The sequence below is a fragment of the Dromiciops gliroides genome, chromosome 6 (assembly GCF_019393635.1).
Source record: "Dromiciops gliroides isolate mDroGli1 chromosome 6, mDroGli1.pri, whole genome shotgun sequence".
NCBI classification, from domain to species: Eukaryota; Metazoa; Chordata; class Mammalia; order Microbiotheria; family Microbiotheriidae; genus Dromiciops; species Dromiciops gliroides.
Genome location: NC_057866.1, coordinates 195,773,589 through 195,798,709, shown reverse-complemented (window position 1 = coordinate 195,798,709; position 25,121 = coordinate 195,773,589). Strand labels below are relative to the sequence as shown.

Below are 25,121 nucleotides of genomic sequence, written 5' to 3'. Positions count from 1 at the left end.
AGTTTTAATAAATTAATAAAATATGAATGACATCTGAGGGGCTTTTCAGCTCTAAATCTATGATCCCAAGTTTTACAATCACATGGTAGGTAGTGTAATTATTTGGCAGACTTAAATTTCGGGTTCAAAAATGATTGATTTTATTTTTCTTCTATGAATGTTCAAAGGGACCTTGAAATATGAAGGTGCGTTAGCTACTCCACTGGCTCTGCCTAAAAAAAAACAACTGGCAAAATCCACCCACACAATGATTTCTCCTTTTTTCTATCTATCAGGTGTCTGTGATCAGCGGAACATATCTTGGACTGGACTACATGAGTAAACAAAATGGAGGCGATGGAGGAGTTATTATCAACATGTCATCTCTGGCAGGTAAGAAAAGCCACAAAAGGAAATGTAATTTTTTTCTTCTTCCTGGTTAGTATATTGAAATGTTGTTGTTTGTTTGTTTGTTTTTCCAAAAAAATTAGCCCTTGTCTTCTTTTATTTGCATTTCCAAAAGACAGCCATCTGTTTGAAAAAAGACAACAAAAATTTGCATTTGTATTTTCCTACTGGTCTTGTGCATTTATGTATTTGCATTTTGGACTGTACTTCTGTTTTTCTGACTTAAGCTTGTGCCACCATCTCTGGTTGTGAGCACATAGAATGTAGCTTGATCTAGTCTAGAGCAGGAGTTCTTGACTATGCCCATGTCAGGGTTCCTAGTAGTCCATGCAAATCTGTAGACTCCTCCTCCAAAAGAATGTTTTGCCTATATTCCTATTTCAAGGAGAGGTGAAATTTCTATTAGAGGTTAGTGAAAATAAAGCTGTGATTTTTTTTCCTCATCTAAGTTCACAGATCTACTGAAATCTATCCATAGATCCCAGGTCAAGAGTCCTTGCTACAGATTCTTTTCAAGGGTTATTGTGAGTCCTGTGAAATAATATGTCTTTGAAAAATAGAAAGCTTGGGGGCAGCTAGGTGGTGCAGTGGAAAAAGCACCAGCCCTGGATTCAGGAATACCTGAGTTCAAATCTGGCCTCAGACACTTGACACTTACTAGCTGTGTGACCCTGGGCAAGTCACTTAACCCTCATTGCCACACCAAAAAAAGAAAGAAAAGAAAAATAGAAAGCTTAATGAAATGCTTGGTGGGTTAACAAATCCTCAAGATTTCCATATAAAGTTAAGAGTTGACATATGAAGTTAGAATCAGCCTATAATCCTAGCTATGTGATTGTATAGAATAGTAATCTCCAAACTTTTTTGATTGTGTACCCCTTCTGGTATATGTTTAATAATCTGTTCTCTGGAAAAAAGAAAAGGAAAAGGATGTATACACGACACACTTTTAAGTTTAGTTTTTATTGTTAGCATTTTCTCCAATTTTTTTTTTTTTAGTGAGGCAATTGGGGTTAAGTGACTTGCCCAGGGTCACACAGCTAGTAAGTGTTAAGTGTCTGAGGCCGGATTTGAACTCAGGTACTCCTGACTCCAGGGCCGGTGCTCTATCCACTGTGCCACCTAGCTGCCCTTCCATTATTTTAAGTCTAGAAATCAACAATAAATCAAGCCCCAATTTGTAGCACTTGCTTATATCCAAAGTGTGAATCCTTACCCTGAAAATTTAATAATCAGCTCTTTAGAGTCAGTTAGGACAGGCTCCAGCATACTCTGCTTATCAGCAAAAACATATTTGAGCACAAACCCCAAATATTTGTATATTTACCTAGTTTTAAGTTATATTTATACTACTGTACTAATGTACAGTATGGAACAAAGGCAAATAAATAGAAATGTAGGATGAGATAAAGATGAAATTATATTTAACCTTAGTGTTAACAAGAGTGCCACTGGAGTTTATGGAATAGAGGGTACAAAAATCACTTTGGCAGTTGTGTGAAGGATGGATAGGACTGGGGTGAGATTTAGGAATTTTTCATGTTGTTCTGTTTTGCCTGACTCTATGACCCCATTTGGGGTTTTCTTGGCAGAGATCCTGGAGTGGTTTGCCATTTCCTTCCTCAGTTCATTTTATAGATGAGGAAACTGAGGCAAAATGGTTCATTGACTTGCCATGGGTCACACACACATCTAGGGAATGTCTGAGGCCAGATTTGAACTCAGGACGATGAGTTTTCCTGACTTCATGGCCCGGCACTGTATCCACTGTATCACCTTGCTGCCCCAAGATTTAGGAATAGGGAGGCCAATTACAAGACTATTGCAGTAATCAAGGTTAGAAGTGATAAAAGGTAAGAAGTGGTGAGGGTCTGAATTAGAGTGATACATGTATAAATAGAGAGTAGGGAACACATAGACAAGACAGAAGAGAAGCCAGATTTTGTTGTCATAGTTGTGAGTGCCCAGGCTTGGATGAGTCTGAGACTTCTAAGTCAAAAAGAAAGCAGTCACATGGGAGGCCAATGATGAGAGGTAAGCCACAGACCACTACTTCTACAGTCCCCAATTTGAAGACTATTCACCCAGCACAAATTTTTTTCTGGTGTGATGATTCTTTCTATGGTAAAAAAAAAAAATTGCAAATCTCTCTACATGAAAGCAGTCAAACAATCATTATCTATTGATTTAAAAAAGAAATATATAGAATCCTAACAAAAAAGCTCTATTGCTCCAGCAGCATTTTAAAATGAATTGATATTTCATTGTTCACAATACCATTTATAGATAACCCGCCTCCCCCCCCAAAAAAGGTTATGGTGTGTGGCAGATAGTTAGCCCTGGAGTCAAAAAGACCTAGGGTTCAAGTGCAACCTCTGAGATGTAATGACTATGTGACCTGGGGCAAGTCACTTAATCCCTTACTGTACTAAACAACTCTCTAAGACTCTACATTGCAGAGCAGGTATTCAGGTACATTGGTAAGGAAATGTTTTATCTCCATCCTCATACATACGTGTTTGTAAGAGATTAGTCAGTCCACAGAAGGTATGTTTGCTGATTTATTGCACTGAGTCATGGTGCATATTTTGTTAAAGCTACATAAAGATCAACAGGAAAATTCTTGCTTGGCTTATGGATTCTTGAATCATCTTTTCCTCAAGTTCATGGGGTGGGAACCACTGGCCTAACAGTGGGTGGGTTTCTACTTGATCAATCCATAGCAATTATGAACTTCTGGTGGGAATTATTGAGTCAAAAAGTGATCTTATGTAACTTCATCATATGGATGTAGTGTGATGCAGGAGAAGGTGTCCTATGGACTCAGAATGTCTCGTTTCAAATGCTACCTCGATGCTTTCTATCTGTTTAACCTGGGGGAATCACTTAGCCTTCCAGGGCTTCTTCATCTTTAAAAACAAGGGAGGTGAACTCCATGGCCTTTTGGGGGTCCCTTTTAGTTCTAGATAGAAGATCTTATGTGGCTACATTTGTCAATGTGAAATTGAGAGATGAATGATTATTCTAGACAGCCAATCTAGAAAATTCAAGCTCCCAAATACTATTTGTGCTAAAATATTTTTCTAAAAAATTCAATTTTGTTGAGTAGTAGAAGGAAGGTGGCACTTTCTTTAATTATTTGGATGGCTCCCTTAAATACTATTTCAATTTACCTATATATGTCCAGTCATTATGTTAGACTTCTCAGGTGATTAACATCCCTGTTAGGTGGAGACTTAAACACCTTCTAGGAGCTGAGGCAAAAATCAGCTTCAACTGCCAAGTCTTTCCCAGTCCCTGTAGCTTATCATAGAATCATGAAATCATTTCCCAAAACTATAATCTATCACTAAAAGAGGCTGCTATATAGGCCGCCATATTCTTTTGAGGTCATTAAGAGCTGACTAGGTTCTTATATGTCTTCCCCCACCCCCCTATCCCCATGGCACAATGGAAAGATCGTACCTGGCCTTGGAGTCAAACATCTACTCTCACCCCCTTTGTAAGATCATTAACCCCTATAGGACTCAATTTTCTTGTCTACAAAACAAGGGGTTAATTAAACCCAAGTCAGATGCTCTCAAAGGCTATGCCACAGTGCACTAATATGCCACAAATTTCAAAAAGGTGTGCTGGGAAATTTGCATATGTTATTGCAGCTTTAAAAATTATATATGATTTTTCAATTAATAAAAATTTTACCCAGTATACATAGTATGGAAAGAACAGTACTTGTGAAAATCAGCAACTCTTGCCTCCTACACATAACCCTAATCTTAAAACACATCAGACTCTGAATCCTACAGGGACCTCCACAAAATGCCTACCCTTCACAATGGGAGAGAGTGCATTGAAAATCTCCTGAATCTCCACAGGCATTGACAACTTAAATAAATAGTCAATGTTTGCAACTCATCCAACCAAAAAACATTGTGCTGTAAGGAAGAAACAGTTTCAGAACCACTGGTCCAGATAGTCTCCAAGGTCTCTTTCAGCTTTGATGTTAAAAGTTTCAATTAATCAGAAATGTGTTCTGGTCTATTACACTGCCTGCTGATATCTCCATCTGGAAGTCAATGAAAATGGATTCCAGGTGCATATTTAATAATACAAAGAAATTTGGGCACAGGGCTTTGTGGGACTTATTCCCAAAGGTAAGGTATCTTTTGACAAAGCTCCAGTGAAATATTTAGGTGACAACTAGCCCTGTATTATATAACTGTGCTGAAGCACAGGAAACATTTGATTGTTTTTGCCTACAGTCAAATATCAGGATAGGCACTTACATATAACAATGTGGAAGTTAAGAATATTTGCAGTTCTTTCTTTTTTTTGTTTGTTTGTTGTTTTTTTTTGTTTTTAAACGGGGCAATAGGGTTAAGTGACTTGCCCAGGGTCACACAGCTAGTAAGTGTCAAGTGTCTGAGGCCGGATTTGAACTCAAGAACTCCTGAATCCAGGGCCGGTGCTTTATCCACTGCGCCACCTAGCTGCCCCCTGCAGTTCTTTCTTAAGATTTAATCATAGGGGCAGCTAGGTGGTGCAGTGGATAAAGCACCGGCCTTGGATTCAGGAGGATCCGAGTTCAAATCTGGTCTCAGACACTTGACACTAGCCATGTGACCCTGGGCAAGTCACTTAACCCGCATTGCCCCACCCCCCCAAAAACCAATCACAGAGCTGTGTGATGTGTACATACATGTGTATGTATATACACATGAAGGTATATAGGGTTATAAAGCATAATATCACATTTAATATATGGGATAACATGATAATATGGCATTAATAATATATAGTATTGTTAGCATATAAAAGATTATTTCACAGATATATAGATATTATATATGCATACTTACAAAGATACATATATATGCATATGTGTGTACATATACATATCCATATAATATATATTACAGTTACTACAGTTATCCCAGATTTCATCAAGGTAAGTACTCCCTTGAGCAATATAGGTACCAACACTTTAGCAAATTAGCCTTCATTAGTTGCTGTGACCAAAACCAATCACCTATCTCACATTCCCTAACTTTTTGGTATTGATGATTTCCTCACCCATATTTGGCCAAGCTGGTCCCCAGATGACCAGGCATGGCCAGATCATATATTTCACTATCCTTGAGAATTTATAAACTCTGAGCCAACATCAAACCACAGTGGTGCATAATTTATTGAAGATACTACTTAAATACATACACATATGTTTATTTATCATCTATCTACCTACCTATCTATATCTACTTACCTATGACATATCTATCTATCTATCTATCTATCTATCTACTTACATATCCACCTACCTATATCCATATATGTTTTGTTGTTTAGTAATTTCAGTTGTGTCCAACCCTTAATGATCCCATTTGGGGTTTTCTTGACAAAGATACTGGAGTGTTTTACCATTTCTTTTTTCAATTCATCTTACTTATGAAGAAACTGAGGCAAACATGGTTAAGTTACTTGCCCAGGGTCACACAGCTAGTAAGAGTCTGAGAACAAATTTGAACTCAGAAAGATGAGTCTTTCTGACTCCAGGCCCAGCACTTTAGCCACTGTACCACCCAGCTGCCCCATCATATATATGTTTACCTATATCTTTATATGTATTTAGGTGTGCTTGTGTATGTATACACACAGTACAGTGGGAAAATAATCAGAATGACTTTAGTAAAGAAGATCCTGCTTAGATACACACCAGTTTAGTTATGTGGGTCTATGTGCATGCTTATGTTTTTACACATAGGATTGAGAGTCAGAAGATGTGGGTTAGGGGGCGGCTAGGTGGCGCAGTGGATAAAGCACCAGCCCTGGATTCAGGAGTACCTGAGTTCAAATCCGGCCTCAGACACTTGACACTTACTAGATGTGTGACCCTGGGCAAGTCACTTAACCCCCACTGCCCCGCAAAAAAACAAAACAAACAAAAAACAAAACAGAAGATGTGGGTTAAAATCCTGTCTCTCCCACTACTAGATGGATATATAACCTTGGACAAATCACTTCATCTCTAGGCTCCAGTATCTCCCCCGCAAAATGAGAAGGTCAGACTAAATGATCTCTCTAAGTGTTCATCTACCTCTAAGTCAATGCTCCTTTCTGCACATGTTTATTACAACCCCCAAATAATAAAGCATTTTTCTCCCTTACCAATCTATATCTTTCCTCTACCAATATCAATACAATAATAATCAATATAATAATAATTAAATGAATAATGACAATAATAAATATAAGTTTATGTATACTTTATGGGTATGTGTGTGAGGCAATCAGGGTTAAGTGACTTGCCCAGGGTCACAGAGCTAGTAAGTGTCAAGTGTCTGAGGTCAGATTTGAACTCAGGTCCTCATGACTCCAAGGCCAGGGCTCTATCTACTATGCCACCTAGCTGCCCCTATACTTTTTTTTTTTAAACTGGCCCTGTGATTTGTTCAGCCTAAAGAACCCACAATGAGTTTCCTCTCACAATGTAGATCAGCAGAGTTCTACAGATTATCATGTTAAGACAATTGCCTTGAGTCCTGAGAGAGCTGATGACCCGCAGAGCCATACAAGCAGTATGTGTCACAGGATAACTCTTGAATTATAAAGTACTCTTCTTCCATGCCAAAGATTCAGTCTCTTAAAAGCATGTGCAGCCGGGTGGCGCAGTGGATAGAGCACCGGCCCTGGAGTCAGGAGGACCCGAGTTCAAATCCGACAGACACTTAACACTTACTAGCTATGTGACCCTGGGCAAGTCACTTAACCCCAATTGCCTCACACACACACACACAAAAGCATGTGTGGAAGGAGCTTTCACAAATAATGCATAACATTTGAAATTCGACATTCACTTCAAAATTGTGTTGTTTTCTTTTGAGGAGCTTTTTTTAAAAAATTGCTTCTTGATTAGATATCAATTATGACTCACAAGATGGGCCACAGTTAAACTGAAAAGTGGGCCAGGTTAGTAATCTTCTGTTTCTCTTTTGGGGCCCATTGCCTTTTGGGGACCTCAATTCCACCTCACCTGATACTTTCATTCTGTCCCTTGCAGGCCCACGGCTCCTACGGGGCTCTTGGTACTTAGCACCCCATGATCCTTCCTCCTCTGGTTAAACAACATCCTTGGCACACTCCAGTGAAATTTAGCAGTCCTCTATCTTATGGACAAATCTAATGGACAAATCCAGGAGAATGAAATAACAGGAGAAAGCTAGGTAGCTCTCACACACTCTCTCTCCCCAAACCTGTCCTTGCCTAGACCCTCTCCCTTATATGAATTTTAGCAATAGCTTTCTGTATACATTCCTCTGCTCCTCCCTCACCCCTCCCATCCCCATAAAGCAAAGCAATGGTTTTGATGACTGTGATTTCAGACTATTAAGAAGAAAAAGAACATGCCATAAAAGGAAAGGTCATAGACTTTTTTTTTAAGTGAGGCAATTGGGGTCAAGTGACTTGCCCAGGGTCACACAGCTAGCAAGTGTTAAGTGTTTGAGGCCGAATTTGAACTAAGGTTCTCCTGACTCCAGGGCCGGTGCTCTATCCACTGCGCCACCTAGCTGCCTCGGTTATAGACTTTTTATAATACAGAGTCACAGGACCTTGATGAGCCCTATAAATTACAATTTGTAGATAGTAGCAGCCTTATCTCCCTCTGCTAGGGTGTTCTTGCTGACATGAACTCAAAAGAGCCCTTTGGAGATTTTTAGAAATCTTTTCATTTACTCTCATTTTTTTTTCCTTTTGATTTGATTGTCACGGAATACCCGTGGCTGTCTTCAGCTCTGCCAGAGTCTATCTTAATTATTCCTTGTACATAGCAGAGTCCTTTAGTGTTCCAGTTAAAAGCTTGGTTGAGACAGCTGGGTTGGGCTGGAAGATTAATGAGTAATGGTCAGTGACGTAGAGAGAGTACTACCAAATGCAATTAAAGAGCTTAACCAACAGGGGAGTAGCTATAGGGGTTGAGTGGTTGGTTACTCAGCATGCAGAGGGAAGGGTGTGCTCAGGTCTGCAAACCTGGAAATCATACTGATAATTTGCCAAACACAAAAACTCTTCCACACAGACTTCTTGTCAAAAATAAATGATATGAACATTCATTCTCTTGGCCATTTAGTTTTTGATTCTCTGATGGAAACAGGGTGGAGTAAGAGCATAGAATCCTGAACATGGAGTCAATAAGACAGGCTCACATCTCACCTGTGACACTGATTAAGCTGTGTGTTAAGGAATGAAGGGAGAGAGGGAGGAGGAAGGGAGAGAGGGAAGAAGTGAGGAAGGAAGGAAAGGTAAAGAAGGAGGAAGGGAGGGAGAGAGGGAGGAAGAAAGAAAGAAAGGAAAGGAAAGGAAGGAGGGAGGAAGAGAGGAAATAAGTACTTATTAGGCACCTACTGTGTTCTCAGCACAGTGCTAGGTGCTTTACAAATAATATCTTATTTGAGTCTCATCACAATCGTGGAAGACAGGTGCCATTATTATCATCATTTTACAGTTGAAGAAACTGAGGCAGACAAAGGTTAAGTGCCAGACAGAGGTTAAAAGCCCAGGGTCATACAGTCAGAGAGTGTTTGAGACTGGGTTTGGACTCAAGTCTACCTAATGCCAGGCCCCGATCTCTTTGCCACTAAGCTTGATATGAGCATTCTACTTAATGGGTTACAGCCTAAGGATTTCTCATAAACAAAATGAGGATAACATTTGTAGTTCCAGCTCCACTGGGTTGCTGTGAGACTCAAATGAGGTCTCTATATAAAGTATATAAAATGCTTTGCAAACTTGCAATCCCTCTGCATGTCTGTTATCATGAAGAAAGAACTGGATTGGGTGACATGGGGATGACTCCCCCTTATGGTATCTTCTGCACCACAGGGAGGGAAAGAGGCACATTACCCATTGTTTGGTATTGATAGAAAGGTACAAAGGACAATTGTTTGAGAAAGATGAATCCAATTCATCCCACTTCTGTAATGTCCCCTACATACTAAGTGCTTAACATTCATAGGAGTAATTCCTATACTATTTAATTGAAGATGTATTTATTAGGCAACTGTCATATTCCAGGAAGTGTTAGGGATACAGACAAAAGCCAGGTAATGTTGCCTTAAATACACTACATATTTAAAGTAATTTCAGTGAGGGAAGGCACTAGCAGCCAAGGGTGGGACAGTGGGGTCAGACCAGGCCTCATGGAGGAGGTAGCACATGAGATGAGGTTGAAAGGAAGGTCCTCCTTGAGACCTCTCCTGATTCTGTGAATATGGAAGGAGAAAGGGGTGCTGCTTTCCATGCATGGAGAACAGCACATACAAGACATAAGTGTCTGAAGCAGTATTTTTTTTTTTTAATCACAAAAGTATTTTATTATTTTCTATTATTTTCTAGTTACATGTAGTAATAGTTTTCAATATTTGTTTTTATAAGATTTCTAGTTTCAAATTTTTCTCCGCCCCTCCCAGCAAGCAAACTGATATAGGTTATATATGTACAATCACATTAAACATATTTCTGCATTAGTCATGTTGTGAAAGAATAATCGGAGCAAAAGGGAAAAGCCTCAAAAAAGAAAAGCAAAAAAAAGTAGAAATAGTATGGTTCAATCTGCATCTAGATTCAACAGTTCTTTTTTTTCTGGATTTGGAGAGCATTTTCCATCATGAGTCCTTTGGAACTATCTTGCACCATTGTATTGCTGAGAAGAGTCAAGTCTATCACAGTTGATCAACACTCAATGTTGTTGATACTGTGTACAATGTTCTCCTGGTTCTGCTCATCTCACTCATCATCATTTCATGCAAGTCCTTCCAAATTTCTCTGAAATTCTCCTGCTCATTGTTTCTTACAGCACAATAGAATTCCATTACATTTATATACCACAATTTGTTCAGCCATTCCCCAATTGATGAGTAACCCCTCAATTTCCAATTCCTTGCCACCACAAAAATAACAGCTATAGAAATTTTTGTACATATGGGTCCTTTTTCTCTTTTTTATGATCTATTTGGTAAAAAGACCTAAGAGTGGTATTACTGAGTCAAAAGGCATGAACAGTTTTATAGCCCTTTGGGCATAGTTCCTAATTGCTCTCCAGAATGGTTGGATCAGTTCACACACAGCTCCACCAACAATGCCTTAGGGTTCCAATTTTTCCATAGATTCTCCAACATTTATTATTTTCCCTTTTTGTCTCATTAGCCAATCTGGTAGGTGTCAGGTGGTACCTCAGAGTTGTTTTAATTTTCATCTCTCTAATCAATAGTGATTTAGAGCATTTTTTCATATGGCAATAGATAATTTTGATTTCTTCATCAGAAAACCACCTCTTCATATCCTTTGACCATTTCTCAATTGGGGAATGACTTGGATTCCTATAAATTTGATTTCATTCCCCATATATTTAAGAAATGAGGCCTTTATCAGAAATACTGGCTATATAAATTGTTTCCCAGCTTTCTGCCTTCCTTCTAATTTTGGATGCATTGCTTCTGTTTGAAGCAGGATTTAAACTCGACTCTAACCCCCTCACTGTGCAGGTATACAGAAATATAGTTATTTAAGAAAAAACAAACAAGTTTGTGGACTCCAGCATTAAGAACCCCTGAATTAAGGTCAAGAAACACAAAGAATTAAGTTTTCATTTTTATCTTTTTACATAAAACATCTTTTGAGTCAGAATCCTTTGAGTATTGATGATTACCTATTTTTTTTTTAACAACAGTTTTTTACAACATCAAAAGACTCTGGCCATTTCATTGATTTGGCAGTGCCTTTACTAAGGTAGTAGGTTGCCACCCCCAGCATGCCTTAACAAGCAGTTCATTAACTTCTGTGGCTATCATATCTTCACCAACTTTTAGTCAAGAGTCTCCTGCAACATGCTTTGGCTGACTCCTCAGGTAGACTGTAAGACCCTGGGCCCACTTGAAATCTTTCTAGTCTTGTAAGACCTACAAAAGCTGTGTTCCTGCTGGCATGCCCTTTGACGACCTATAGTCATAACCTCTTGGGACTTCAGAATAGCATTTTACTGAAGGGCCTCACTAAACTGCTCCTTTAACAGATTTTAATCTTGTTAAGAAGGAAAAAAAAAACCTCAAAACTCAAAACACTTAGAATAATGCTGCTGTTGTTACACTGAACTGTGTTGGTTTAACGGCCAAATCTCCCCATCTAGATTTTACTGGGAGTTTTGCCTATGTAAAGATTACAGGACCAGACCTGTAAGTTCATCTCAGAAATGAATTTGGATTTTCTAAAACCCCTGCAATTTTGTTAATTCCTGTAAAAATGGGGAGATTATCTTAGCTTACTACTGAAAATGAAAAGCTTTACCAAAAAGGGATGGGGAAAAAAGCCCCAAAGGATATTCCTAATTAAAGGGCATATTCTATTTTAGAAAACGGCAATGTCCTTAACATTATTAGCAGCCTTTTTATTTGCATAGAAGAAGTAAAAAACTTTGAAGTTTAAATCATATCAAGAAGCATTGTGGGTTCATGTTCTCAAAGAACTGTGCTAGATGCTAGCCTGTGTTACTGAGCCTAATGGTACTGAATTTCCCATGTGTCCCCTTTCAACTTTTCATCAAATGTTCAAAGGCCAAAAAGAGTCAGTAAGGCTTGTTATCAGTTAGGACTATAAATTCAGGACTTTTTTATTTAATAAAAAATAGAGGGAGAAAAACAAAATCAATCAACAAGTATTTGTTGAAGTGAAATATTCACCTCCTCTTGGCTGTCCCACAAACAAGATCCTCCACCTCTCAGCTCTGGGCACTTTCTCTGGCTGTCCCTTTGTACCTGGAACACCCTTTCTCCTGCCCCCTATTCCAACTACTGCTCCCTACCTATCCAGGTATAATGAAATATAGTAATCAAAATTTTTTTTTAATTCATAGATCCCAAGTTAAGAACTCTTGAATTAGGGGCAGCTAGGTGGCACAGTGGATAGAGCACCAGCCCTGGAGTCAGGAGGACTGGAATTCAAATCTGGCCTCAGACACTTAACATGTACTAGCTGTGTGACCCTGGGCAAGTCACTTAACCCCAATTGCCTCACCAACATAAAAAGAAAAGAAAAAAGAAAAAATTTTAAAAAGAACTCCTGAATCAGGTTCAGAAAACACTAAAAAATAACTTTATATTTTTACCTCTTTACATAAAACATCTTTTGAGCTAACATCTTTTAAGTATAGATGATTAGCTTTTTTTTTTTTTTTTAATTTGACAGTTGTTGAAAATTTCCCCACGGTGCTTTACAACAGTAGTCCTTTGCTGATTACTTGACAAACAGTTGTCCAACCTCTCTCAGAAGATCGCAGATGTAAGGGAAACCAGTATTTTCCAAAGCAGCACATTCCACTTTGGGCTAATTTTAATTATTCAGAAATATTACCTACAATTAGTCCTCATCTTGCTTCTTTACAGCTTTTGCCCATTGCTATTGTTTCTGTTCTTTGAGGCCAGGCAGGGTAACTCCATCTCTACATCAGAGCCCATGCTCATTGACAATCTGAGGAGTGTCCAGAGGGAGACAATGTCCTTCCTAAACTGTGGCTCCCAGAACTGAACATAATAGCCTAGCTATGGTCTGACCATACACTCATGAAAATGATCTCAGCAGCTGGACTCCTCTTAGCACAGGTCCAGATCACATTAACTTTCTTTGGCTGCTCTATTACAGTTGCCTCATACAATCCACTAAAACCCCACATTTCGCCATGAATCCTTCATCTTGTTAAAGAGATGAATTAAAACTGTGGCACGATGGAAGGAGCCATGAACCCAAAGTCAAGAGATGAGGGTGATTCCTGACTCTGCCAGGTAGTAGCAGCTTGAGTAGGATCAGTTTCAGAGCTGGAAGGAAGCTCAAAGGTAACAATTCAACAGTGACTTCCCCAAGATCACACAGTCAACACCATTCTGGGCCTTAGTTCTCTTCGTTGGACAAAATGACCTTCGAGGTCCCTTCCAGCTCTGTCCTTCTGTCTACTCATACCTCATCATATTTAGAATAAATAAAATCCTCCAGCAGTTTAAAACAGTTCCTGAAGAACCTGGAATGCCTTCAGAATTTTATCACATGAAGAAATGAGATTGTCTCTAGCCTCCTGAGAAAGAGCCAATAAAACTTGTCTTTGAAATACTTTTTTTCATTCACGACATACTTAAATATTGAGTGAGGTAAATTCAGAAGTGCAGCTTTATGACAGTATAAATTAATTCCAAATTGCCCTTTGAAAGACATTTTTGCCAGTCTATAGATTTCTTTCTTTTTCAGCTGGGAAAACAGTCTGATTTATTGTATATTTTGTGGCTGTGTCAACTAGTTTATCTCTGTGTAAATTCGTCTCTGCATTTCCTGGGGTAATGGCAGTTCCCAGACCTGAAAAGATTACCACAGAGAAGGTGGATAAAGCCACTGGATTAAATAGAAGGCCCTATGTTTTCTTATTCTGGAGAAGCACTGAATAAATATGTAACTCACTGGACAGAGAAGTGGTGTTGGAGCTCCAAAACCTGGGTATAAAATGGATCATTTCAATTACATTGATTTAAAAAGGTTTTGTACAAATAAAACAAATGTCACCAGGATCAGAAGGAAAGCAGAAAATTGGGAGAGGGGAATTTTTGATCTTTGATCTTGAGATAATAGTGAATCAGTTTGGGGTTTTGTTACCATCATATCAAAGAGGCTAGCTGAAGTTTCTAGATCTGGCTTCTAGAGATCATACATACAGTCTTGGAAAGATGTTTTAAAACTATTTTATTGAGACAACTTAAAATCTTCCATTTCTTAATCTGATCTCTAAGAAACCTACTAATTCTAAAATCCTATAAGCCTCAAACTCCTATCGCATTTTTCTGCTCCATTGAAGGTATAATAAATAGCTGTTGAATCTTGAACCCAGGGACCAGATGATAAAACTAAGACACTTCTCTCAGAAGAAAGGCAGGGGATTATAGAAATGTAATATTACATACACTATTGGGTGTTTACTTACATCAGAAAGCATTTGAAGTTCTTACTTTGTGCTGGGCACAGTGGAAATCACAGGACACAAAGAAAGCAAAAGCAGTCCCTGTCCTCAACAACTTGACAATCTAATAGGGAAGACAACATGCAAATGGCTGTGTCTAAACAAGATGAATATAGGGTAACTTGGAGGGAATCTCAGAGGAAAAGCACTAAGATTAAGGAGTACTGCGAAAGGCTTCTTGAAGAAAGCGGGACATTAGCTGAGACTTGAAGGAAGCCAGAGAGGCTAGGAGGAAGAGATGAGGTGGAAAAGCATTCCAGCTATGGGGGGTTGGTCATAGTCTCCCTAAGGGGACTGACTGCCCTTAGCTTCCTGCTACTGGTAATGGACAGAGCTGGTGAAAGGGAAAGGGCAATGGGGGAGAGCCTAGAGGAAGTTAGGAGGCTCCTGACTGCACCCAAAATAGGGCTTCCCTTTTCTCTGTCTTTATTGTAAGTAAAGTTTCAATGGATGTATAGAATATTATGGGTAATAATGTATTAAAAAACTTAACTGTTGAAGAATACTGACATAATGCATTTACGTGTATTTTTCCAACTTAAAAATGAATTCAAACAAAAAGAGTACTAAAATGTTATGGTTCTTTGATTTTCAGAGTGGACATTGTCTTACCTATGAATTATTCTTCTGAGGATTTAAATATAGCTCCCAAGTAAAACTGCTTTCTGAGTTGAAACTTGACATGCATCTTGGGAGTGGTTAAATTCTATATTGATATCTAAATTTTGGCATGGCACACTCAACTTATTTGGTGGTATTCTGAAACTGACTAGCTGAGTGGAGATTACTTCATTTTATTAGCCAGGCATTTAGTATCATAACCATACTTATCAGTCAATGGATCATTGGTTCCCTGTTCAGAGAAATCATGATTAAGAAAGGGGCTAGGGGAAAGAGCTATATTGCTGAAAGATGATGGAACATCTAGAAATATATATACACACACACACATACATATTTGACTTGAAGAAATAATAGAAATTGAAAAAAAGAGAGGGAGGAAAAGTCACAAGTGTGAGAGTTAATCAGCCACCAAATTGGCAGGTATTTCAGGGAAATAAGCTTGAAAATAATGCATACTACATTATGAAGAAATCCTTTGAAAAAACCATACTGGATGTTAAAATGGTTGGAGTTGGTCAGGTTGCTAGACATGATGGCTGTTGATGAGAACCAGATCCAAATTAGGCTTTTGTTTGAGACAGTGGTGCTGAAGCTTTTCTTGGCTCTACTTTCCAGGAATAACACTCAAACATTCCTTGAAAAGAGGATGGGGAGGAGGATTTGCAGAATAATAAACTGATGCTTTGATTTTGGTTCTGTAAGGGCTAAAATTCTAGCTATGCTGTCTAAAATATCCAATGAGTGGTCGCCAATAAATTATAAGCTTTAGCAAGAGTTAGACTTTTAAGCATTTATTAAGGAGAATAAGAATTTGGTAAAAGGAGAGAGAAAGGCCTGATTCATCTATCTATTAAAGGGAGAGAACATTACTAGCTCTGCTCTCCGCCAGAGTCCACACGAAGGAGAGAGAGTCAGAGCGCCAGCCTCCCCCTTCTTCCTCCCACAAGCAAACGTCACTTCCTGACGCCAAAGAAAAGACGAATGGTCTTGCCCTCAGAGACTTTCACCTCATGGCGGAGATTTTCTACAGTAAGTCTCCAGCAGGTGGCGTCATTCCAATCATTACAGTTCATAAAATGATTCACAGGGTTTCTTAAATAGGAATTTCCTCCATGAACTATACTCTATTTACAGATCATCTTCAACTTGCCTAGCTTAGAGGCAGAGAAAAATAACAATTCATTTATATAGTAGCCTTATAGCTTACTAAGGATTTTCCTCATCACCATAGATCAGGCAAATATTATTATCCTCATTTTGTCAGTGAACAAACTTGAGCTTCACCTTTCACTAAGCCTCTTGGGAATTTAATTAGACCTATAGGCTGCACCAGACCCTGGCCAGTAGAATGTGGTATTTGGAGGGGGGGGAGTTAGTAAATTTATCAAAATTGCCTGGGGGCTAAGTGGATTTTTTTTTTAATTTAAAATATTTACCCCCCCAAATTCTCTTTTTGCTATAGCTAGCACAAATTTGTTGGATTTGATAGTTGTTTAGCGAAACCTAGTCTATTTAAGTTTTCCTTGCTTATTTAATTTTTCCTCACTCATCTTTTCTTTTTTAAAGGACTTATGCCTGCTGCACACCAACCAGTATACTGTGCTTCCAAGCATGGAATAATTGGATTCACACGTTCTGCTGCTGTGAGTAAATATATAGCTGCCCCCAAACTCACCACATACCTTTTATGTAGCATTTCTTTGTCTCTCCCTCCCCCCTTTCCCTCTTCCTCTCCCTTTCTTCCTCCCTCCCTCTCTCTCTCTCTCTCTCTCTCTCTCTCTCTCTCTCTCTCTCTCTCTTTCTCTCTGTCTCTCTGAATTTTAGATATCTATAATAATTAAATAAAGTTACATTGGGGAAAAATGGTACCTAAGAGGCATAATAGATAACATCCTGGCCTTGGAGTTAGGAAGACCTGATTGTGAATTGTGCCTCAGACACTTACTAATTGTATGACCCTGAGTAAATCCCTTTACTCTTCCTGCCTGTGTTTTCTTATCTGTTGTAAATTCAAGGTAGTAATAGCATCCACTTTTGTTTCTAAACCTTCACCGGTATACGGTGGTTTAAGTTTAGTAGTGAGTGGAGGCTTTGGGAGAAGCAAATGAGATAATCAAAAGCATGTTGCAAATTTTAAAGGAAGGCTAGCTATCCTTAATAATATCATTACTAAATGCAATATTCCACAGATCATGAGAGAACAGAGAAAAGTGATGTTCTGTTTGACATAAGAATGTCAAGGATCTGCAGTTTCATCAGTACAAATACTCAACACAGCTAACAAATTTCTCTAACTTAATAGATGACCTTTGACAGTTGCTGTGGCCAAAAATTTCATCCCCTTTCAGCCAATTCAGTGATGATCTTCTCCAAACATGGTGAGATTAGTTCTGGATGGCAAATATATGGTTAGTCCATCACTGGATTTTTTCAAGTTTTTTTTTTTTTCCATCTTGGTAGATATTGACAGAGCTTGTGCTCTGCTGACTAAGCTTTCAAGAACTAGGGTCATCTCTCCATTCCAAGATAAGGTAACAGAGTAGGACTTGGAGACTTCATTCTGAACTCTTAAGAGGAAAAAATGTTTCACATTGGTGACCTTTGACAATTAAAAATAAAATCCTTCTTCCCTTTAAAAAAAATCTGAACCAAATAATCTGTTTTGATAGGTATCAATTCTATTGTAACTTAAATAACTGGGGAAAAACACACAAAAAATCATTATGACACAGAAACTTTAAAACAATGATGTTTTTCTGAAGAGCTCAAAGCTAGTGCAATTAATATATTTTGCAAATGATTGGAAATAGTACTCTATAAACCTACGGTTTTACAGAGTGCAATTCCCTCCCCTAAAACAACAGGATTAGACTATGGTGTTTTAAAAAAAAGCCACTGACATTTTATCTTTGGGCATTTACCATGTTGCCCTTCCTATGAAGAGTTAATGCTGCTGCCAGGCCATCAATAGGACATGTGATTTGAGTAATTTTTCCAATATGACTATTAGTGTGGATGACTCAGTCAAATCATTATCATTTCCCCCAATGACCAATGAGTGGTCCATGAAGGGTGTAGTCTGCTATCATAAAACAGATTTTTTTTTTTTTCCCTATGCAAAGCTATACAAAGTTGTAACTGGGCCAGGAATCAAACCCTACAAAATGGGCCTCATGAGAACTTTGTTTTATTCAGCTCAACAAACTAATCTATATCAACACTAAATGGAACCATCCTTCCTCACCCCTTATGTTAGGTATAGCTTCTAATAAGACAGAAGACTGGCTTCGTAAGCAAGAAGGGATTAGTGACCTAAGTCAAGTCAGCCTTATTGGAGAGCAAAATTTAAGCATTTTTTTCTAGATATAACTAATATATCCAAATGTCTCTCCAAAAAGTCAGGGAAATAAAAGATCATAAGATAAACGTCAGAGACAAATCTAATCCCAGAGTTTTTAGCATGTTTTTCTTAATATTTTGATAACCATTTCAATATAATTGGTTCACTTTAATTCTATGTAATGTTGACTATATAATTCTACATCTTTATTTTTTTATTTTTTTTGTGGTGAGACAATTGGGGTTAAGTGACTTGCCCAGGGTCACACAGCTAGTAAGTTGTCAAGTGTCTGAGGCTGTCTACATCTTTATTTTATATATTTTTAAAAATCCTTCTGAGAAAGGGTCCATAGGCTTCACTAGACTGCTGAAGATTCCTTGACATACAAAAAAGTTATTACTCCATGACTTAATCCAACCTTCTCATTATACAGGTGAGAAACCTAAAACCCTGTTAGTTATTGCAACCACCTTTGGGCTATTTGAATTACTTTCGTTGAAAGAGCATAAAAACTATGGCAGACTATCTTACTGTTCTCCTCTTGGGGATCTGGAGGACTCTTGGCTAGTTCTCCCATTGGCAAACAGAGCCCTTTTCTCATACTTTAAAACTTTTGTTAATTAGCATGCATTTATTAAACACCTACTATGTGCCATATGGCCTCTAGGGATACAAATACAAAAATGAGATAGCCCTTGCCATCAAAGAACTTACCTCCTGCCTGGGGGTTTGGGAAGAGATAGTGCTTCACAAATTAATTAAACATACACAACATAAATATAACATGATGAAGAAGAAAACACTTAACCATGGGAGGAATTATGAAAGGTTTTTTGAAAGAGGTAGCACTAGCTTGACAGCCTGGTTGGAGCTAGAGTACTGTCACCAGTCCGGAAAGATAGGCTGGAATATGATTTTGAAGGTCTTGAAGGCAGGAACTCTTTTGTTTTGTCTTTGTGTCTTTGGCACTTAGTACAGCACCTTTCTTTTCTTTTTCTTTCTTTTTCTTTTTTCATTGGTAATAAACATTTTTACTTAAAGTTTTGAGCTCCAAATTCTCTCCCTCCTTCCCTCCTTCCCCTCCCCCCTCCCTGAGGTAGCAATCAGATATAGGTTATACATGTGCAATTATGTAAAACATCACCTTGTTAGTCATTTCATATTAAAAAAAAACTTGAAAGAGTAAAAAATAGAATAACTCAGTCTGTATTCATTGAATATCAGTTCTTTCTTTGGAGGTGTATTGTATGCTTCATCATTAGTCCTTCGGGATTGTCTTGAATGATTGTATTGCTGATAATAGTCAATTCATCCACAGTTCTTCATTGAACAATATTTCTGTCACTGTGCACAATGTTCTCTTGGTTCTGCTCAGTTCACTTATACATCAGTTCATACAAGTCTTTCCAGGCCTTTCTGAAATCATCCTGCTTGTTATTTCTTATAGCACTATAATATTCCACTACCTTCATCTACCACAGCTTTTTAGCCATTCCCCAAGTGATGGGCATTCTTTTGCTTTCCACTTCTTAGCCACTAGAAAAAGAGTTGCTATATTTTTGTAAAAATAGGTCTTTTTTCTCTTTTTAGGGATGTCTTCGGGATACAAACCTAGCAGTGGTATTGCTAGATCAAAGGATATGCACAGTTTGATAGTTCTTTGGGCAAAGTTCTAAATTGTTCTCCAGAATGGTTGAATCCATTCACAACTCCACCAACAATGGATTAGCAACCAAGTTTTCCCTTATCCCCTCCAGCATCCAACCTTTTCCTTTTATGTTATATTTACCACTCTTATAGGTGTGAGGTCTCAGAGTTGTTTTAATTTCTGATAAATAGAGATTTTGAACATTTTTTCCATATAACCATAGATAACTTTGATTTTTATTTTATTTTATTTTATTTTTGGTCTGAAAACTGCATGTTCAATATGCTTTGACTATCAATTGGGGAATGACATATTTTTATATAAATTTGACTCAGTTATCTATAGATTTGAAAAAAGAAGGCTTTTATTGGAGATACCTATTGCAAACATTCTTTCCCAGTTTCCTGCTTTCCTTATAATTTTGGTTGCACAGCACCTTTCATATGATTAACATTGCAGAGAAGTTAAGTAATTTCCCCAGGGTCCAATAGCCAGTATATAGAAAAGACAGGATCTGAACTCTGAAGCCAGCTCACCCTGTATGATACTATGTTGTCTCTTGCTATATTTTGCAAACATTATTGTGTACAGATGCTATTCAAAGCTATAGTAGTTTTGGAAATCATTTACATTAACACTTTTTTCTTCTTTTATAGATGGCAGCTCACAATATGAATACCGGTGTGAGATTAAATGTCATTTGCCCAGGTTTTGTTAACACACCAATCCTTGAGTCCATTGATAAAGAAGAGAACATGGGACAATATTATGAATACAAAGATAGTATCAAAGATATGATGAAATTTTATGGAATATTAGAGTAAGTAGACATATTAATCTTTTCTCTCCTAAGTTATCTAATAATACATGTGAGCAGATAATTCAGGACCCAAATGACTTTCTTTTGCTATAACTATGAAGCCAGAGATGACATTGGGGTTTTTGAACATCAAAATTTTATATGAGAGAAAAAAGCCTGCTATCTTACAAAATGGCATCTTACCTGGTAATCACATATCAAAAGATAATGTCCTTAGCATATTGATATTAAAATATAACTTTGTGAAAGTTCATGGGTTCTTAACCTACATTCTCCTTTCTACCATGGCTAAACAACAGAATGTCACATTAACATAAGGAAACAGGAGTACCCAATGACTTAATAGAATCATTAATAGGTTGTAATACACTAGAGATATGGTTTTTTTGCTTTTACATTTGACATTTTCTCGCTGGTGGGCATCAAGTTGAGAATATGAAATAGGGTGGGGAAAGACTCATCTGAGGATAGTCAATAGCAAATATGAATAATCAAGGCCCAAAGCAACCAATGTGTAATATGTTCCCTCACTACTAGTTATTATCTAAGTCTTCTGAAATCTGATTTAACTAAGAGTAATTGGGAATAACAATACCTTTATTATAAACTTACTCTTCTGTTATTATATATTAAAGTCCCAAAGGCTAGAGGTAAATATATACTTTAGAAATTACTAAAAAAATAAGAAAAGATGTAATACCAGTCATCCCTAACTTTTAAAATTCATATGCCTTATTCCTATTTTTTAGTCCATCAATCATTGCCAAAGGATTGACAACCATCATAGAAGATGACACTTTAAATGGTGCAGTTATGAAGATCACAACATCTCAGGGAATTCACTTTCAAAACTATGATGCAATTCCATATCAGTCTAAAATTCAGTAAACATTTCATGAATTGACAACATCTGAATAGAAGTACCATGGATGTACTCATGTATTTCTGGACTTGAGTCATAATATAGAAGCTATCTGTTTTAAAGATATTTTACAGCATAAGTCTTTTCATGAGAAAACCTACAATGAAGAATTGTGTTTGAGTGGGAAAAGGTTAATGTGTTATTAACATTTTTTCCTTGTGGTCTATTAAGAACGTGATTAATAGTTATAATAATTCTGATACACAGAATGGACATGGAAACTTAAGCTATGAGGAATACAGAAGGGTGTTGAAATACTAATATGCATTTTAAAAATCTAATTAAGTAGGGCGGCTAGGTGGCACAGTGGATAAAGCACCGGCCCTGAATTCAGGAGTACCTGAGTTCAAATCCAGCCTCAGACACTTGATACTTACTAGCTGTGTGACCCTGGGCAAGTCACTTAACCCCCATTGCCCTGCAAAAAAAACAAAACAAAACAAACAAACAAACAAAAAAATCTAATTAAGTCATTGGTGCACAAATGATATTATTTTTTCAGAACCATCATGTCTTGTTTGATTTTTGTTAAATACTTGAATTATTCTTTCAAGGCTGATAGAAATATGTTATAAATAATTGTATTTCTGTGCATCACTGGTTTAAATGAGTTAAGCTATATGACATGGCAAATGCTCAGTAATAATACCTTTAATACTTACTGTCTATTCTTTGATCTGAGCAACTCCCATTCTTAACATTTTGTTGTTGTTGTTGTTTACTGGGCAATGAGAGTTAAGTGACCTGCCCAGGGTCACACAGCTAAGTAAGTGCCAAGTGCCTGAGGTCAGATTTGAACTCAGGTTCTCCTGATTCCCAGGCTGGTGCTTTATCCACTGTGCCACCTAGCTGTCCCTATTCTTAACATTTTTAACTAAGCATATTTATCGTGCCTTCCTTTGAAGGAATTGAAGGAATCAATTACAGGTGATATCCTTACCACAGAGGGGAAGAAAATCATTAACTAAGAATAGAATTTGGGACTATTGATTTCACAGTACAGATTCCTGTCTTAGAAGGCAGTGTTTGCCTTTCCATTTTTTAGTCACAGCTTTTTGTTTCTGATTGATTGGTCTACTTAATCAGCTATCTCTGAATTCAGAATTCTGAACTATAACTTCAAAAACTTTAATATTAGACTTTAGGGGCAGTATATGTTGTATTTGTAATTCAAGTTTTAGAAGTGTCATGAAGAAAGAAAAGGAAAAGTCACCCCCCCAAATAAAATTTAGATACTATTTTATGAAAAAAAATGCAACTGGAATGTGTATTTCAAACTCAATTTTCCTTTTAGCCAATTTGCATGGATTTCAAAATCACCAGGCTTTCACTAAAATCATTGGATTCAAATCTCTAAAATATTACTTAGTACTCTCAAATTGGATGAGAATCCATCTCTTTCACTACTCAGGAACTGATTTGGCAATAGCTGTGGCAAAAAGCCACAAAACACAATAATAAAAATATCCATGAAATATTGCCCTTTTGCCACTAGCATAATTACACACTCTAGGGCCAGTAAGTTCTATGGATATGTGGCAAATGGAAGATCTGGCTACCTTACCTGGGGTGTACAAAAATATTTTTGCTGCACCAAGTTAAAGTAACCTGTACTCCAATAGGTGCTGCAACCACTCAATGGTGAAGGCTCAAGATTCTTAACTTAGTCACTGCATCCTGGAGATCAGTGAATCTACTCTGCCTGCTGAATCATAGGCTTCCTAATTTGAGTCAAGTCCTCTGGGCTGAGCAACAAGTAACTAATGTATTTCTCTCTCTCTCTTTTTTTTTTTTTTTTAGTGAGGCAATTGGGATTAAGTGACTTGCCCAGGGTCACACAGCTAGTAAGTGTTAAGTGTCTGAGGCCGGATTTGAACTCAGGTACTCCAGACTCCAGGGCCGGTGCTCTATCCACTGCGCCACCTAGCCGCCCCTAATGTATCTCTTAAAGGAGAGAAGATAGATGTTGAGAGGGTTTTCATACATATGATCCAATATGTGTTAATGACTAAAATTCTGTGGTATTAACAAGGTGTGACTCACTGCTGGCTATTTCCTGGAGCTCACTAAGGAAGCTTTTGGGACAGTTAGACTCAACAAGGCAGACTCCAATGGAAGAAGATTCACTTGCCCTTTGATGGAGATAAGTTGGGAATAGGCTATGTCACATCCAGGTATAGAACTCTCCACAAACATACAGTGAGCACCCATGCATTGAATGTCACTACTATAAGCCGTATTTTTTTTTTGGGGGGGGGGGCTTTTTTCCTTTTCTCTCTACGACATGAAGTCATACTTTGAAATGTGTGTACAGTAATTTTGTAGACCTATCCTGCATCCTGGCAGCTCTCATCAAGTACATTCTGTGATGGAAATATTCTTTTTCAAGAACTATCCATAGCAGACATTGAAAAGCAATAGCTGAGCAGCACCAAATAAAAATGTGAGTGTATATATTAAAAAAGTCTGTTCACCTTTTAAAAAATTGTGTAAATAGTGTTCATAATTCTGCAATATGATATACTACATTAGCTTATGAGTAGGGGAAAGAAATCACTTCCTATGTTGGAAAAATCCCAGCTTGGTGTGTATATTCTAAACATAGTTACCTCTTATTTTTATATCACCAGTGATTATTCCAGTGGAGAGAAAGTGCTTCCCCAGTTTCTATTTTTCTTTTGTGAATACAGAACTTTCTTCCTTAGATCCTCTTCCTGCTTCCAAGGCACACAATAATTGACACTTAGTTACAAAGGATACAAGCAACTTATTTTTTCTCTGTGTAACTAACCTGACCGTCTAGGTTGGACTGGGAGAAGATGGAAAATGTTGATTTGTCTTACGTATTTAGAATTTCTCCTTTGTGGCTGAATGAATATTGAAAACTGAAGGGGATCAAAGATGTAAATTTTAAATAAAATTTAATGTATTTAATGTACCATATCTGGTTCCAAGAGATTTTTTTCCCCATAAATAAGAAATTAAAAGGAAACCGCCCCTGACTTGCTCTCCTTTCCTCCATCCCCATCTCTCCAAATTTCTCATGGCATACTGCCAGGACATCTGGACATGTCCTTTATACTTCCTCCTCTACTCAGTATCCTCATTATTTGTGAATTTGTCCCTACCGCCACATTTGCTTCTCTCTCATTTTGTTTGAAAATTCCTTTAGAACAGCGTCTAGACCAGGTGAGTCTTTGCATTCCTATCTTGCAGCATTGGGCTTTACACAAAGGTAAAGTTAATGTTTATCAAATATATTGAATGAATAAGTTAATGGCACCTAAAAAAAGAAAACCAGAAATAGAGTGTAACAGGGAAAGACAGTATTTGGTG

At 37.6% G+C, this 25,121-nt stretch overlaps 1 protein-coding gene across 1 annotated transcript in view; it reads left to right on the top strand.

The window, feature by feature from the left end:
• The window catches only part of HPGD (15-hydroxyprostaglandin dehydrogenase), a 48,152-nt gene extending 23,429 nt beyond the window's left edge, over positions 1-24,723 (top strand). The window contains exons 4-7 of the mRNA XM_043969476.1: positions 276-372; positions 16,622-16,698; positions 20,700-20,863; positions 21,613-24,723. Of these exons, the coding sequence (XP_043825411.1) occupies positions 276-372; positions 16,622-16,698; positions 20,700-20,863; positions 21,613-21,751 (477 nt within the window). The 3' untranslated portion in view covers positions 21,752-24,723. The remainder of the gene's footprint in view (positions 1-275; positions 373-16,621; positions 16,699-20,699; positions 20,864-21,612) is intronic.
• The last annotated feature ends 398 nt before the right edge of the window (positions 24,724-25,121 follow it).